Source organism: Epinephelus moara, chromosome 22 (genome assembly GCF_006386435.1).
Source record: "Epinephelus moara isolate mb chromosome 22, YSFRI_EMoa_1.0, whole genome shotgun sequence".
Taxonomy (NCBI): Eukaryota; Metazoa; Chordata; class Actinopteri; order Perciformes; family Serranidae; genus Epinephelus; species Epinephelus moara.
This window is the reverse complement of record NC_065527.1, coordinates 39,081,970-39,099,505: the sequence shown is the minus strand read 5'-3', so window position 1 is coordinate 39,099,505 and position 17,536 is coordinate 39,081,970. Positions and strand designations below refer to the sequence as shown.

The 17,536-nt window shown below is 41.3% G+C and overlaps 1 protein-coding gene and 1 long non-coding RNA gene across 3 annotated transcripts in view; one reads left to right on the top strand and one right to left on the bottom strand.

Annotated features, from left to right (window-relative positions):
• LOC126383529 (uncharacterized) overlaps positions 1–17,536 on the top strand; it is a 99,600-nt gene that overhangs the window by 58,301 nt on the left and 23,763 nt on the right. The gene's annotated exons all lie outside the window — the stretch shown is intronic.
• The window catches only part of LOC126383502 (uncharacterized), a 131,263-nt gene that overhangs the window by 94,722 nt on the left and 19,005 nt on the right, over positions 1–17,536 (bottom strand). Inside the window, exons 4-6 of one of the 2 annotated variants that reach the window (XM_050034032.1) lie at positions 14,568–14,732; positions 14,381–14,485; positions 14,166–14,286 (exon numbers count right to left, since the gene is read on the bottom strand). In XM_050034032.1, coding sequence (XP_049889989.1) covers positions 14,243–14,286; positions 14,381–14,485; positions 14,568–14,732 — 314 coding nt within the window. In that variant the 3' untranslated portion in view covers positions 14,166–14,242. Of the gene's footprint in view, positions 1–14,165; positions 14,287–14,380; positions 14,486–14,567; positions 14,733–17,536 lie in introns of those variants that run through there. The other variant, XM_050034033.1, reaches the window with a different exon arrangement.

Below are 17,536 nucleotides of genomic sequence, written 5' to 3'. Positions count from 1 at the left end.
TGAGCGCAGCTTTTTATTGATCGTTTGAACGTCGCGTGGTGGTCATTTTCGATTAAAGGCCAACGTCTCAGCGACGTCTTGGCAATGAGCAAACGCTGTCCCTGCTACGTCTTAACGATCTAAACTTGATACATCGGGCCGACGTCGGCCAGATGTATGTGTGCTATCTGGGTAGCTACTTGAACCAGTGATGAGTAATTTAACCTACACATAATTTTATTTGCTACCTTGTTTTGTCTTGATTTTTCCCTCTCTCCTCCTCTCTCTCTTCTTTCCTGACCCGTTGTTTTTTCTTCTCTATTATGTGATTTTGGACTTCCGGTTTGAGCAGCACCATGTGAGGACGTGTTAGGCTGAGCGCTTCACCGAACTTGATTTATTCAAGCGGAATTACATTCTCGACCAGTGTAAAGTGTTCCTGCATAATTATAAACAGGGTAGAAAGGACAGAGTGGCACTACAAGCCATGTTGTAAGTTAATTTGGAACTTGATAAACCATGCCGCGCAGCAAGACACAAGAAGCTAGCATGACTGCAGCTAGCATGGAGAGCACGGACGACAAGATGGGAGCTGGCGGCGGCCAAGAGGAGATTCTCCATGAGATAAGGAAATTGAAAGCAGAGCTGCTCTCGAAAATTGATGAGAAGGTAGAAACGCAAGCCACCGAGATCAGAAATCTGTGTGAACAGTTAAGGGAGGAATTTATAAATGCGATGGACCAGGCAAAACATAAAGACCACGGCACTGGAAGCCCGGATGTTCTCCATGGAGGAAGCCGGGAACGACCACTCAGACGCTATAACCTCCCTTCAACAGGAGGTAGCCCAGTTGAAACGGGATGTCACCAACTTGGAGCAGAAGAATAAGGACTTGGAGGCTAGATCTCGCCGGTACAATTCTCGCATCATCGGTGTGAAGGAGAGACGAGAGGATGGGAAACACGTTCCAGAATTCGTTTCACAACTGCTTAAGGACGCTCTTGGGCTGGATAAAGCTCCTTTGTTGGACTGGGCACACCGTACTTTAAGGGAGAGACCGGGAGATGACCAACCAGCAAGAGCACTGGTAGTGAGGTGTCACTACTTCCAAGAACGTGAATTGTTGATTAAGAAGGCTATACAGAAAAAAGAGATCGTTACTTCAGATGGTGACAGAATACGTATTCAACCCGACTACACCCAGAGGATCATCAAACAACGGGCTGCCTTCAACGAGGCGCACGGCGAGCTGCGACGATTCGAGGGAGTACGCTACGGCTTGTTTTACCCAGCGGAGCTGAGAATCACAACAAAGGAGGGGGCGAGACGGAGCTTCAAGGACGCCAAGTTAGCCATGGAGTTTGTGAAGGGAAATCTTAAGTCATGAGATGGATGAACGGATATTGGTTTATGTCATATTGGCCATAACACAACAGTGAACTACATCTGGGCAATGAAACCGGCCATACACCGAGACGATGGATACAACTAACACTAACCTAATATGGACAAACATAGCTTGGACAGTAGCTTGTTTATTCTTTATTTGTTGAAAGTGTTCTACACCAAGATAAAGGTAAGGTTAGACTGATATCCATCCTTGCACTTTTGTTAATTTGACTGAGGTTCCGGCATGTTTAAAATATTTTGGGAAGTATAGTCCTAGTTTGACAGCTTGTTCATTTTTGTGTTATTGATTAACCACCCGCGGATGAGGTGACGTGATGCACGGGATTCTGGAGTCTCAAACTCCAAAGAGAATACTATTTGGTGAAATTCCTATTACTGCTTATGTTTTACATTTTGAAAAGACTACTTAAAGGGACTGTTTACATTGAACGGACTCTGTAAAATCAGGAACTCCAATAAGATTTAAACTTTGTTAAAGAGAAATTTATTCTGAGATAAATTATTTTTCAATGATTGATGTTGTTGTTATTATTGTTATAATTACTTTTTTTGTTTGTTTGTTTGTTTGGGTTGGTTTGTTTCTGTTTTTGTTATATCCCCCCCCCCACACACACACACATTTCAGGGAGCCCACAATGCTATACACTTAAAAAGAACGGGGAATGGTAAGCAGAGCTAACACTGTTGTGCTGAGCTGGAACTGTCTCGGTCTTAACCATCCAGTTAAGGGAAGTAAAATATTTTCACACATCTCCAAACTGAAAGCGGAGATAGTCTATTTACAAGAAACTCATCTCCTCCCTAAAGACCACAATAAACTAATTAGAGGTGGCTTTTCCAAAATTGTTCACTCAAAATTTTCTGCAAAGAGTCGAGGTACAGCCATCCTGATACATAGAGATGTTTTGTTTGAAGAGTCAAAAGTAATTACAGATAAAGATGGGAGATTTGTAATTGTACAAGGGAAGCTGTTCAATCTGCCTGTAGTGCTGGTTAATTTATATGCCCCCAACTGGGATAATGTGAAATTCTTTAGTTACCTCTTTGCACGTCTCCCAGACCCAAATAGCCATCAGCTTATATTAGGTGGAGATTTTAATTGTGTATTACACCCAGCTTTAGATCGATCAAAATCCCTATCTGGGGCACTGAGCAAATCAGCTAGATATGTAAATGATTTCTTACAAACTTATGGAATGGTAGATGCATGGAAATACAAGAATCCAACATCCAGGCAATATTCTTTTTTTTCCTCAGCACACCAGACTTACTCTAGGATTGATTTCATTTTTATAGACAAGAGAATGTTGCCCTTGCTAAGATCTTGCGTATACACAGGTATAGTTATTTCTGATCACAGCCCTGTCTCTATGACACTTAACTTGCCAGACAATATACTACCAAGACGTATATGGAGACTCAACTCTAGGTTACTGGCAGATAAAGAGTTTGTGGCTTGTATATCCAAGCAAATAGACTTCTTCCTTGAGACTAATCAGACACCAGATATAAGTAAACACACCCTTTGGGAGGCAATGAAGGCCTTTTTACGGGGCCAGATAATTTCATATAGTGCCAATGTGAATAAAAAAAGAACGGAAAGGATCAATCAACTTATCTCCAGAATAAACGCTATAGATCAAGAGCACTCTCGCACTCCCCATGCTAACCTCTACATGGAGCGAGTAGCATTACAAACAGAACTTGATGCTTTAACCACAGGGTCAGAGGAGGAGCTATATCTAAAATCCAGGCAGAAGGAATATGAATATGGAGAGAGAGCCAGTAAGTTACTTTGTCACCAGTTGAGACAGGCTGCTGAAGCTGGATATATAGCAGAGATAGAAACCCCTCATGGTATAACCGCAGATCAATTGGATATTAATAATCAATTTAAGACGTTTTATGAGGATTTGTATACATCAGAGTTTGTATACATACAAACCTTGAACAGCCGATATCAGCTGGGGAAATTGAGCAAGCAATTAAAGGAATGAAAAGTGTGAAAGCCCCCGGACCTGATGGGTTTCCCATCGAGTTTTATCAAAAATTCTCACTTAAATTGATCCCCATTTTGAGAGATGTATTTGCAGAAGCACTTGAAAAGAAATTATTGCTACCCACCATGACACAAACCGTAATTTCACTCTTACATAAAAAACATAAGGATCGTTTGAAATGTGACTCATATCGGCCTATAAGTTTGCTCTCAAACGATTATAAGATCTTAACTAGAGTCCTCGCATCAAGACTCGACTCCGCCATACATTCTATAATCCATCCCTGTTAGCTCAATAACTACGACGACAACTGTACGTTTCAAGACTTTACTCCAACTTCAGTACGACAACGACAGCCTCCGCACTTCCTCCCTCAGAACATACACGTAATTCACACATGCGCAGTGAGAAACATAGCACATAACAAACTCCCCCCTTCTCTTTAAAGAAAAACAGTGCAAAGAAAACTTTTTTTTTTTCTTCTTAGTGGCATTAACAGATAGCCAGGTTTAATGTTTCTGCTTTAATAACTACAGTTAAACAGTAAAAAAAAAGTCTTTGTTGTTTAGTCCATTTAGCTTTTAAGCTGCCATACACCTTCACTGAGAGCCTTCAGCAGAACAAGTGCAGACGTCCCCTTCTTGGTCAAGCAGTCAGCAAGCTGCTCCTTAGTTGCTGACCGCATGATCTGCTGAATAGTCCCAGAGTTTATGAGCTCCTTGATACTGCTGATTTCGAGTCGGAGTCTTTTCTCTGTGACTGATTTGGTGGATTTGACAGCATCAAAAAGAGAGTGGTTGTCTGTTACACACACAATAGGCAAACTGTTGCGTGTACAGTCACCTGTGGTGAGCTCTGAGTAGAGTGTAGCTAAGAAGACTGCACTGTCGATGCCATCTCCAAGTGCCAGAGTCTCTCCTGCTAAAGTGCTTCGAACAACTCTCCTGATCCTCTTTGACTGCCAGCATATAGGCGAGAATCTTCCATCCTCTCCCATAAGCATGATTAGGTGCCCACCTTGGGTGCCTCCATCTGGAAGATTTCCCATGGATGAATCACTGAACACCACCAGTTTTAGGGAGCTGTCTTTTCCCAAGTACTGAAACCTCAAAGTCACCTCCTCTGATTTCAGTTTTCTGATCAGTTTATTTGCACAGTGCAGAGTCTGAACAGTGGCATGCTTTGTACTGGACGCCAGGATGGATACGTCACACATTATGTCGGGTCTGCTCTGCCTTGCCACCCACAATATTTGGCCAATCTTCGACTTAAGCATATCATATTCAGTGTCTGTTAGGGGGGCCTCTCGCTGTGTGGCTCTGGTGGGGTCCACAGGAATGGGTTGGAGATTTTTTATGTACATCCATTGTTGCACCTGTATTTCATCCTCCACAGAGAGAACCTCCATTCCAATGTAGCTGAAGCTGTTGTGTTCTTCACGTCCAATTTGAAAAGCTGCTTTCAAGTGAGGGATGACTGTCGTGGAGAATGTTTCTGAACCTCCCCAAATAAAGTCATCCACATGACAAGCAAGGACTCCCATCACATTGCAGGAGTCATCTAACCAGTAGAACACTGCTGGGTCAACTTTTGACACAGTACCTCCCGACTGCTGCATAATGTCTTTCACCCTGTTGTACCAATACAGAGAAGCATCTGCCAGGCCATAAACACACTTCTTCAACTTCCACAGAGTTTCTTTGCTCTGAGCTTCTGGGGGAGGCCGAATGTAGACATTTCGGGTTAACTCTTTACCTTGCAAAAAGGCTGCTTTAATGTCCATGGAGTTCAGCTGCCATTTCTTTTGACATATAACAGCCATGATCATTTTTAGAGACTCTGAGGCACACGTAGGTGAGTCTTTTGGGAGCTCCTCAGTGTTCATTTCCTCAAAGCCTCTTGCAACTAGTCTGGCTTTAGGTACAACACCATCTTGTGTTTCCTTGAGTGTGCACACCCACCTTGTAGAGATGCATTTCTGACCTTCATCTTTCACCTCTTCAAAGACATTGTTCTGTTTCCAGTTGCTGAGTTCAGCGTGTTTGGCCGGCATGAAGGCATCATCATTCACAATCAGTATGTCCTCTTTATGGCAGTCTGCACATAACTCAGCATGCTCAGATGGAACCACTTGAAGATTTTCTACTTGTCTTAGGTCCACTGATCCAGCTATGCCAGCAATTTCCTCAGGCTCTGTGTACTGTAAATTGTACCAGTTTGTGTATGTTCCAGTGGCCTTTCCTGCGCGGCTGAGGATTTTTCCAGTGTGTGCTTGGCCACTTCCACTGTCTGTGTATGTAACTATTTGTCCAGTTTTCAGCTTAAGTCCTTCACAAGTAGTATTTGAGTGTGTTTGTGATGTATCAGATTGCTCATGATCATCCTCTCTTCAGTGTGTTGACGTGAGAGGGGGCTCATTGTTATCCTCAGCATCTTCATCATTTGAGGGTGCCTCTTCCTCACTTTCATTTTCAGTGTTATTTTCATTGAGTCCGGTATCTGGTAATGTGGCATTTTCAGTTCTCATCAGTTGATTGTCTCTTTCTCTCAGCATACCTTGTGAGCCATCAACCTTTCGAAGTCTAGATTGATGTACACGAACATAAGTGCCCCCGTGGCGAACAAAGATCACCACACCATCTTGGCCGATGACCACACCAGGACCTTTCCACTCTGTAGAATCCACCCGTTTGTAGTAAACCTTATCACCTGTTTCATATCGGTCATCAGTGGGTCGCAGTTGTTTACGAAGGGCTCTTCGGATCCTCTCAGAGCATTCTGCTTCTGTGAATGCTCTCCTTGTAGCATGTAATGCTGAGATGTGCTGGGCTATCCAAGTAGCCACGCTAGTCCCTTCTAGAGCTGGCAGCTTATCAGTGAGAACTGACGGCAGATTTGGGTTCTGACCAAATACTAGCTGGTAGGGACTATAGCCATGTACATTGTGCATAGAGTTTTTTGCCATCAGGGCCCAGTCTAGGGCTGTCTTCCAGTCACATCCGTTGTCTCTCTTTACTTTCAACAGGATTTCAGTGAGGGTTTGATTATGCCTTTCTAAGAGACCGTTACTCCATGGACTATAAGCTGCAGTCGTTTTCACTTCAATATTAAAGTTTTCAGCCATGTCCCTCATTTCTTCATTGTTGAATTCACCCCCATTGTCAGTGAACAGTCTGCGTGGAGGACCATGAACACTTATCCAACAGTGAATAAAGTGCTTCACTATCTCCCTGGGTTTCTTGGTGGTAATAATGCTCCCTGCACTGAAGCGTGTGAAGTGGTCAATGGCGTGAAGATACCACATTCCTGGCTCTAGCTCAAGTCCATAGCTACAGTTTCATTGTAAGTTGAGGCCATGGGTAAACCTACTGCTGGCTTTTGCTTTGGTTTACTGTATCTGATGCATGTCTCACAGTTCTTTACAATATCTTTCAGGATTGTGGTGCACTCCACATCAGTATTACCTGAGCAGGTCAGTAGTTTTTGCAGTCTGTCAACTGAGGCATGTCCAAACTGCTTGTGCAGTTTCAATAAAATTTTTTGTTTTTACTGTGTTTTCATGCTTTCTGTCACAATGAGGATGTCATCTTCATTTTGGATGTCACTTCCCTCTGGGGTACTCTCATCCCTCAAGTTCACACAATAATGTCCTGACGATGTCAGTTCAAGTTTCACAGGTTGCTTGAACATTATGGCTTTGTCATTCTCAATGTCCAAAAATGCACCTGCTCTTTTCAGTGAAGTTTTGCTTAAAAGCAAAGGGATATCAGCTGGGACAACTTCTGTCTCAATTTGACATCTAGTCTGTGCTATCACCGCTGGGATTTTCACTTTCTTTGTGGAGTTGACTGACATAATGATCAAGCCATTTTTCACCACACACTGTTCTGGTGCAAGCTGTGTCAATCACAGCAGATCCCAAAGACTCCACCATGAAAATCTCTGTTTCAGACAATGTGTCTTTAGACAACAAAGTAATGTTGCATTCTTCTATCTCTGTTTGTCTTTCATCTTCTGTTAGTTTAGCATGTTCATTTTTGTGGGGGCAGTCCTTTGCCCAGTGATATGTGCTTTGGCAGACTGCACATCTTGTTCTCCTACCATATTTGTCAAGCGGATTGGTACCGTGAACAGCTGTTTGATTTGGCAGATTTGACCTACTTTCTCTCCTGCCGGTAAACTTTGTGTAGTAGGCAGCGTCAGCATCTCCGCTCACCTGCAGTGCATCAGCGCCACTCTGTGGCGTATTATCGCCAAAGATCCTTTTCAAGGCGGCCTTCATGTTGTCAAACGTGAGGCCTGGACAAGCGGTAAGTGCCAACTGTTTGTCTTTAACATTAAGTCCCGCAGTGTCCAGCAGCTTGAATGCTAACACCGTATCCGGAAGCTCCATTTTGAACTGGCGAATTCTGTTGTATCTTCGTTCAAACTCGACAATGTAATCCACCATCGAAGCGCCATTGTCTCTTGTTATCCGGTCAAACTCCGTGTACGCCTCGTATTGGCGGTCCTTTTCCTCTTTCAAAAACACAGAGTCCAGCTTTTATCAGGATTAGGAAATCATATCTTGAGAGACAGAAAGAAGCGGGGGGATTGGCATTACCAAATTTTTTGCATTACTATTGGGCTTCCAACATTCACAAAGTCATCTACTGGGTACAAAATTTCTATCAGGGCATTGGACCATTATGGGCTGAGATGGAACAGTTTGCTTGTAATCCAGTGTCCCTACCATCAATGCTTTGTGCACTACTACCTCTCAAAAAAGCCAGACAGTCAACCCCATTGTGAATGGCTCACTGAAAATATGGTCCCAGTTTAGGTCACATTTTAAACAGAAGCAGGCGCTCACTTTGTTACCTATTGTGTCCAATGGGCTATTTCCACCTTCATTAGTAGACTCGGCTTTCCAGTTATGGTTCAGAAAGGGGCTACGGTGTTTAAGGGATCTCTTTCAAAACAATAACTTTATTTCTTTTGAGCATATTGTTAGAGAACATAGCATACCTAAATCTAATTTCTTCAGGTATTTGCAAGTGCGTAGTCTAGTCAAAAAGCATTTTGTTTCCTTCCCATCTTTGATAAAGATATACAACCAGACCCAGCAATTGCAATATTTGGGATAGCCCCTACGGAAGTCTCACTGTCAGTGGCTCAGGCGGATGCACTGGCTTTTTCTTCACTACTAGCACGGAGGCTAATACTGTTACAGTGGAAATCTAACAAGCCACCATCACACTCTCAATGGATAGAAAGTGTTATGGCATATTTAAAGCTAGAAAAACTCAAATACTCTACAAGAGGCTCAACTAATAAGTTTTTCAAAGTTTGGCAGCCATTTCTCTTTTACTTTGAACATGAATTTGTGTCTAAACAGCAGATGTAGGGCCCCCTGACACCCCTCCCATATACCCACACCCGTGCGCGCATACACCCACACAAACACATGCACACACACACACGGGTATAGAGGTATAAATGTATTTTATTTTATTAACTATTTTATTTCTATTTCCTTTTTTTTTTTTTTTTTTTTTTCCTTTTCTCCCTCATTTACTTATATATTTGTTTGATGTGTTTTGTACTTTGTGTTGTTTGGTGTCTTGACTATGTAATTTTGAAAATTTCAATAAAAAGATTTAAAAATAAATATGTGATTTCATTGATGTTTTGACAGGGGAATTTCTTTGATAAGCTTTTAGTGGCTTCTAACCTCTCCGGCACTTTTCTTTTTTTAATCTTGTAAATTTTATACTGTCAGTTTTTAACATTATGTGCAAATAAACTAATCTAAACTAAAACTAAACATTATTCATCCCGTTATGCGTTGCCACGCATGTTTCCTCCTCCTGCAGCTGCCACGATGTTGGCCTTTTCTGTAATGTTGCTTTTCTCCTCCTCATATTGTAGTAGAATTAATCTCTGATCCTCACGAGAAATACTTTATTTTTTCCTCACATACGGCGCTCAGTGAGGACGCTCAGTGAGGACGCTCAGTGACGCTCGGTGACGCTGCGCTTCTCTCATGATTGTGATTGGTCCGCTGCGTGCGCGTTCACGGCTCTTGATAAAGCAACCCTGGGTTGAGTTACCGAGTTGATATCCAGCGTCATGATACCGATTATCCTGATTGCCATTGTTAGGGTTAGTCAACCCAGGATAGGTCTGGATAACCCAGGAAAGGTTGATCTCGCTTCGTGATACAGGCCCCAGGTCCCCAAAAGTAAGATGTTACCTCTATTAGGTGCCCAAGGCATTACTGTTAACGTGTTTTTTTTGTTTTTTTTTGTCAGGTAAAAAATTATTCATTCACTTTCCGTAACCGCTTATCCTAGTGGGGGTTACAGAGGGGCTGAAGCCTATCCCTGCAGACATTGGGCGAGAGGCGGGGTACACCCATGACAGGTCGCCAGACTATCACAGGGCTGACACAAAGAGACAGACAATCATTCACTCACATTCACACCTATGGACAATTTAGAGTCGCCAATTAACCTGCATGTCTTTGGACTATTTGTGTACTCTGAACAAATGTAGAACTGCCTTAGCCCATGTGTATGCATCAATGATAAGGGCCCGGCTATCTTAGAAAATGTAAACACACACCTTTTAACTAAATGCATAAAATATCAAAACCATAATTATTTAAAAGGCCTTATAAAACTGTAAATTTCCTAATGCATTGGTCAAATGTATTAAATAAGTATGAAACTGACACTCTTTCATCCTCATCAATTATTATCAAAAATTCAACTATAAAAACAGAATGTCTTAGTTTTTATTTAATAGAAATTGTGCATATGTTCATTGGTAGCCTTTTAATAGGCATGCAGGGTACGTATAAGTTTGTGATCTTCCTCCAAGCAGGTGTTAAGATATCATATCTGGATGATATTACAATCTGTGCCTTCAGGAGAGAGCGCATCAGAGACCGACATGTTTGAACATGTCTGAAGTGACGAACGGCTCATTGGCTGTTTACAACTGCTCAGATATTCACAGACGCTCACTGAAGGTCCGACACTTAATATGGGTGTAGAAACAACTTCACTGCTTTCTCCATGATCCACCCCTGGGTAAACACATGTTCTGCTATGGAGAAATGGGGGTGTGGCAGTATGCTAATTGCAGATAGCAAGCATGCGCCTGTCAGTTTAAAATGATTCTGACTGACAAACACAGTGGTAAAAACAAAATCAGCTGGTGTGCATGTGTCATGAATCTGATGGTGAGTTTTTGTGCGCACTTATTTTATGCAGAGTGAGAGCGTTTCTATGCACATATAGTAAATGACTCCCATTGATGTTATTAAGATTCTGGATGGCATACAGAGCAGATTTTTTAAAGCAGTTGGAGCTTCACCTTGTGTCCCACCTCAATTTCATGGTAGGCTACTGCTGACACAAACCCTGACCCTATTTTATAGGCCTCCGCTCGAAAATTGCATATCCATAATGAAATGAATATATCTCTGCAACCACAAGGTCTATTTGAATACTTTTGGTGTCATGGTAAAGGGAACACTTGTGAGATTTGTTAAGATGTGTAAATATCAGTATATGTGTTATATGTGAAGAGTAAATGAAGATGGTACACAGCAAAAATGAAATATTTTGAGGTTCGCCTAAAAAAACAAGCATTTTTAGGTTGAGTATCTCTTTGGATTGATGCAGCAGCAGCTCTAAACCTGTATCACATCGTAGTAGAATATGTGAACATTAACTCTGCAAAGGTTGATTCTGATAAAGTGAAGCAGAACAACATAAGAGAGGTTTTAGTACAGAAAATTCAGGTGAGCTCTCCAAAATTGCATCATGTTTGCATGTGATTTTTGTCATGTACAATCCTATTTCTTTCATTTTTTGTTTCTGTAAATCCCTACTGATGTTTAGGGTATACACATAGCACTGTCTGTTTCGTTTTTTTACTCTATTTCCCACTCCAAACTGACCAATATGCACCTACTACATTTGAACCTGAGTTTCTATTCTGAGCTTTTGAAGCCCGTATCTCCGTGACGGCTTGGCCAATTTGAGTGATTGACACCTCGTTCATTCAGTATCAAAAGTTTTGGAATTAATCAAATCCTTCGGCAAGTTCTCAGGATACCAAATCAACTGGAGTAAGAGCGAAGCAATACCTATGAACTCTAAAACATTTTCAGTGGACCTGTGCAATACCCCCTTTGTATGGAAACCTGAAGGAATGAGGTATTTAGGAATAACCATTAGATCACCGATCTCCAAAATTTTTGAGCTTAACGGCCCCCCCCTAGTAAGAATAATTCGAGAAGACATTAAAAGATGGACGGCTCTCCCACTGTCACTATGGGGTAGAGCAGAGGTCATAAAGACAAATATACTACCCAGACTGCCGTACATTATTTCTGCCCTCCCAGTACAATTTCCACAAGGCTGGTTTAAGGAGATTAAGGCTCTATTCACCAGCTTTTTATTGAAAGACAAGAAACCAAAAATAAACCGCAAAAAGCTCTCAAAACTAAGATCTCAAGGTGGTCTGGGTGTCCCAGATATACCTCTGTACTACCTCTCATACAATGCGAGATTTCCTCTCTTGGGGCTACAGTAATATCACGACAAAGGGCATCTGGGACTGGCTGGAGAGAGAATTAATCAGGGAATGTAACAGGTCCATTTCTTTATCCTCATTATGGTACTGTCCTAAACTGCTGTCCAAATTAGATAACCCAATCATCAAGTTTTCATGTGACATTGTAAAAAAAAAATGCATAGTAACTTGGGTACCAGCGGAATCTCCCTCCCATCCTGTCCCTTATGGAACAATCCACTATTAACAATAGGTGGGAATTCATTATCCGATAAAATATGGCAGAGCCTGAATGTACTTCGGCTCAGCCAAGTGCTGAGGGATGGTTCAATACTTCCATTTTCTGCACTCAAAACTAATATTGGACTGAGCAGCAATTCATTTCTAACATATGCACAACTTAAAGTCAATTTAAACAAACTGTCAATGTCGGGCAGTGCCATTGGTAGCCATATGGAAACGGATGAGAAGCTGAGGCGTAGTCTCCAAACTTTATAGACTTTTATGTATTTCATCCCCTAATTGCAATGTCCCAACCCAACTGCGATGGCAGCAAGATCTTGGAATTAATTTATCATTATCCGAATGGGATAGTTTATGGAGGAAATCGATTAATATGAGTAACTGTGTAAGATATAGAGTGATACAGATGAAGATAATGCACAGGGCATATTTCACTCCTGTGAGACTAAAAAAGATGGACCAAAGCCTCTCAGATCAATGCTGGCATGGTTGTGGGAAAATGGGAACGCTTTTCCATATGCTATGGCACTGCCCAGCCATTGAGTCCCTATGGAATGAGGTGGCATATATGACGTCAGGGATTCTCAATATGGATCTCCAGCTTTCTCCTACAACATGCCTGTTGTGCGCCCCTGTTGAAAATATTCAAAGTAATAAGCATCAAAGATTAATCGCCCTTGCATGCCTATCAACAAAACGTATGATTTTAATGAATTGGAAGGTGAGGAAACCCTCCTGCTTCTCCAGAGATAGATGGCTGGGGGAATTTCTTTATTTATTAAGTATGGAGAAAGCCAGCTCCATCCTAAGGGACTTACACAAGGATACAAGTGAGCTCTGGGACACTTTAAGATCCTTTCTCAGTGTACAAACTCACAGATATTTTTTTTCCTGTATAATTAATGTGCTGTACATAAAATGCCACCCTATCTTGTATGTCTCCACCAATGCAATCGTCTTTTGCTTACACACTGTGCCCCCCCCCCCCACCTCCCCTCCCATTGTTAGAGTTGTAATTTATGTTGTGACTGTTGTTTTTTGTTGCTGTCCAGTGTTGTTGTGGATTATTGTTATTGTTATGTTGATTTTGTGTTTATTGTTGTTCTTGTTATGTTGATTCTGTGTTTACTGTTGTCATTGGCTTGTCTTTATTATTTATGAAAATAAAATAAAAATATATATATATATAAAAAAAAAAAAAAAGACACCTCGTTTGATTCGTTAGACCCAATAGAATGACGCTATACCCACCAAAACGAGATTGACAGCACTGTAAGCCAATCAGAGTCAGCAGAACGCATTGTGGGGAGATGTCGGCTGCTGTGAGTGGTCATTGTTTTTGTTCCCCCGGAACCTTTTTTTACGCCCGGATTCATTTGAATGACGGACAACTTCCGGTAGTACGCAAACGGAGCGTGAATCAACAGCAGAATGCGCATTTTACGGCGAAATTAATAAGGTAAGAGCCATATTACAAATATATTTTGGCAAAGAGATTTCTGTTGTTGTTCTTTGGGCTGTAGCTCTGTGATGGTTAAAGGGAGAGTGATACATGTGGAAAGAGTGGAGTCTCAGCTTTCATTTGAGATGAACGTGTTTTGAATAACGTGTGGTTGAGTTAGATCCTGAAATATACCGAGTGGGTCGGGATATCGGTGCTGTTTGGAGTTGGAGTTAGTTGTTGTTGTTTATTTAGTTGATCTTAAAACTGAGTTTGGGGCATGTAAAACGTTTTTTACAGCCTTGTAGCTGAGGTTCTGCTGTTAAATTTGATGGGCAACATCACTATATTCTTCTGATCAGTGTATTGATACACACCAGGCCTTTACTAGCAGCTGTAGAGGTCTCCCAATTGGGGGATTTTAGGGTTCAACAGGTGTTCAAAGCATGGCCAGACCAGAATTGCATCTGTGTATTGTGCACAGTATTTTCTTGAACTAAATAACACAAAACAAGGACCACATGTTTGATGTTTGAGTCACCTTTTATCTCTTTTCTTCCTCAGTTTCAGTTTGAAATATTCATTAAAGTTTTTCTTAAATTTAGTCAGATGTCATCTTAACGCCCTCGCCTTCAGCACAGAACTCTGCAGAGAGAAAAGAGATAAAGAATTCAGTTCTGTCTGACATCACACATCTTGATTTCATAGTTTAGTTTGATAGGTTTAAAAGGTAAAGCACCGTTCTTGGGGTTGTAGAGGAAGTCTGGCTCTCTGGAGAAGCCAAGGCAGCTCGCCTGCTGCTTGAAATGCTCCAGGTCTGAGTCCTTCAGGGTCGACTCTCTGCCTGGAAACAAAACAACAGAAATGCTCGACGAGTGCTTTGAATATAAAATGTTATTTTGTCCCTCTGGATCATTCCTTCTTACTCATCAAATAAAGAGCCTGAAAGTTGATCTCATCCTCTGTAACGTTGCTGTTGAAATTCATCTTGTCCAGTAACTTTTTGAGGTTTCTGGCAGTGCTGTTGACGTTAAAGAGCAGACAGCTGTCACAGCTTGGCAGCAGCTGGAGAGCAGAGGTGAGGTTGGCGACTGAGGACAGAAACAAAGTCAGACTTTAAGTAAAAAAACAACATTCTCCACCTGAAATACTGTAAATTTAGCCTCTAATCCATTACCAGATATCTGCAGATGTATGCAGGATCCAGGCAACAGGACAAGATTTTGGTATCAGAAGTGTTGTGGTTTCTGTTTGCCCAGCAAACAGGCCCCTGTGGGCTTTTTGTGGGCACTGTGGGCCAGGGCCAACCCCCACCAAACCTAAACAGGCCCAGTGTGGGCTGGCCCAGTTGAGGCCCACAGCAGAACTTTTCCTTGGGCTCCCTGCCGGCTTTCACTGGGCAGCCCACACTAGAAAACTGCCCACAGAAAACCCACACAGGCCCAGTGTATGTCAGCCCTTTCGGGCCCACAGCAACTTTTCTGCCTCTGGGCCCACACAGGTTTTGGGTTGTCAGTCCATACTCCCTCCTAATAAGGTTGTGATCATCTTACCCTTTTTTGTCCAGCCTAAATGTTATTATTTGCTGGGTAGCCTAGAGATATCCTATCCATAGACAGTTTTTTTTATATATTTTTTCTTCACCTGGCCTCAGTTTGCAACTTATAAAAGAAGAATAAATAGCAGCAAACAGGCAAATGTGTGTGTTTGCCTGTGAAAATCAGCGATTATGGCAGCATATTTACAGGGGCATATTGAGACAAGAGAATGAATTAATGAATTAGATGAGGCAGTTAAGTGAATAGCTAAAAGGCTCCTGTACAAGATGGACTGACTTCAAACTTCAAGTTTTAGGGGGGAGGATTCCAAATCTCCAAATCGGAAAGAACAATTAAGACTTGAAGACTATACCTATATTCTGTAAATTAATTTATATGATATTATATTATATTATTGTTATTCGATTGTGATAGGTATTACCTTGAATTTGACATTCATTTTGATTGTATTATAACAATGACAAAAAAAAAATAAAAAATAAAAAATTAAGATAATAAAATCAAAATTTAAAAATGTTAAAAATAAATGGATGCTATTTTACGGAAGAGGAGATCCTCCTGGTTATGGCACATGATGTGTTTACCGGGTGCTTACTGGGTACTGGGTGGGACGTAGGGTCGCAGGAGGGAGGGCCAACTCACGGATGTACACGCCCTGGCGGACTTGATGAGGTTTTAAACTGTCCTTAATATCTGACAGGTAACTTTACTTTTTTAAATGACATGTTATTTCTTCGACTGTGACAGAAATGTTAATTCAACTCTTATGGTCATTTCTTGGACAGTGTCCCCGTTTTCCTGATTTGATTTTTGGAAATATTTTGTCTGCTGAAGAACAGTGTATCACTGTGCATGCAGCCTGCTACAACAACAAGTTTTTCAAGCCGAGTATTCCAAGGTAAGTCTGTATTTTAACTTATATTTGGTTCTTAAACCAATTTTTTCGCTTAATGTCAAATATTTATTGACAGTGCAGAGCTTGAAATTTTTTACATGGTAGCACTGGTGCTCCTAACTTCAAAACGTTATGAGCACCAACAAAATTTTGGGAGCACCCACCTTAATGTTAGAAGCACCAACAGTGTAATCAATTTTTTTTATTGCAACAAAAAGTCGACATTTTACTGTATACATTATTTTATTGCAACAAAAAGTCGACATTTTACTGTATACATTACATTATATGTGTATAGTACACTTATCATAAACAACTTTTTCAGTTGAAGACATTTTTAGAAAAAACACCACTGAACCACTGAACACCACTGTGAATGAAAGAGAAACCTTAGATGATGATAATACTGATGATCAGTATTATCATCATCTAAGGTTTCTCTTTCTCTTTCAAAACGCGAATGGGTCTGGACACGGACTGTACATTTTCTCTATTCCCGAGGGGCTGTATCAACGGCTGTCACTCAAAGTGCCCCTTCACGCAATTGGAAAGACGGAAAAATAATCAGAGTAAACGAAACGTGTGACGTAGGCTAGCACAACGCCACTGACATTCTTGTGAATGAGACATTCGACTCGGGGGGAAAAATAGTCGCACCAGAAGAATTATTTACACTCGCACCTGTACTCCCAATTATATTTTGAGGTTGCACAGTTGAAATTTTGTTATCAAGCACAACACTACACTACTACTAATTTCAAGCCCTGCAGTGTAGTGTAGTGCTTGGGTTGTCACTGAGTAAAAGGGTTTTGGCTAAAAGTAAAGTCAAACATTACATTTTAGCGAAAATGATAAAATTGCTTTGTCCTTTAGCTAGTGTTAACTAGCTGGTTTAGCTCTAATCAGTGCATGTGCTCCACTCCTCTCCTCTGTTTTTCAGGCAGTAATGTTACAGCAAGCGGTGGGAGAGATTTAACAATATGCTATTGTTAAAGTGGGACAGCGTGTTATTGGCAAACTGGGACAACCAAGTCACTCTAAAGGTGGAAATAAGTTCCCTTTTTATTCATCCCTCATAAATTTAGCTATATATCACGATATATCAACAAATGTACTTAAATTGCACAAATTAAGGTAGCTTGTAATGAAAATCATAATTGTGATGCTTATGCTAGCTAGCTAGCAAGCCCTTGCCCTGCCACCCCACATGTTATGCATACTCCTGTTTAAACTGATCTAAAACAAAAACTATAGTAGCTAGAACATTCATTTTTTTTGTAGGTGAAAGCTAAGATTTATGTCTTTTACATTATTATGTTGCACACTTTGGGCTCTAGTTTCGCAGACCGGGCAAGGCAGGGGCGCAGCGCACCTGTGCTTTGCCAACTGGGTGTGGCCAGGCGGATTTTGCAAGTTTGGTACACCGTGCGCGCTGGCGCAG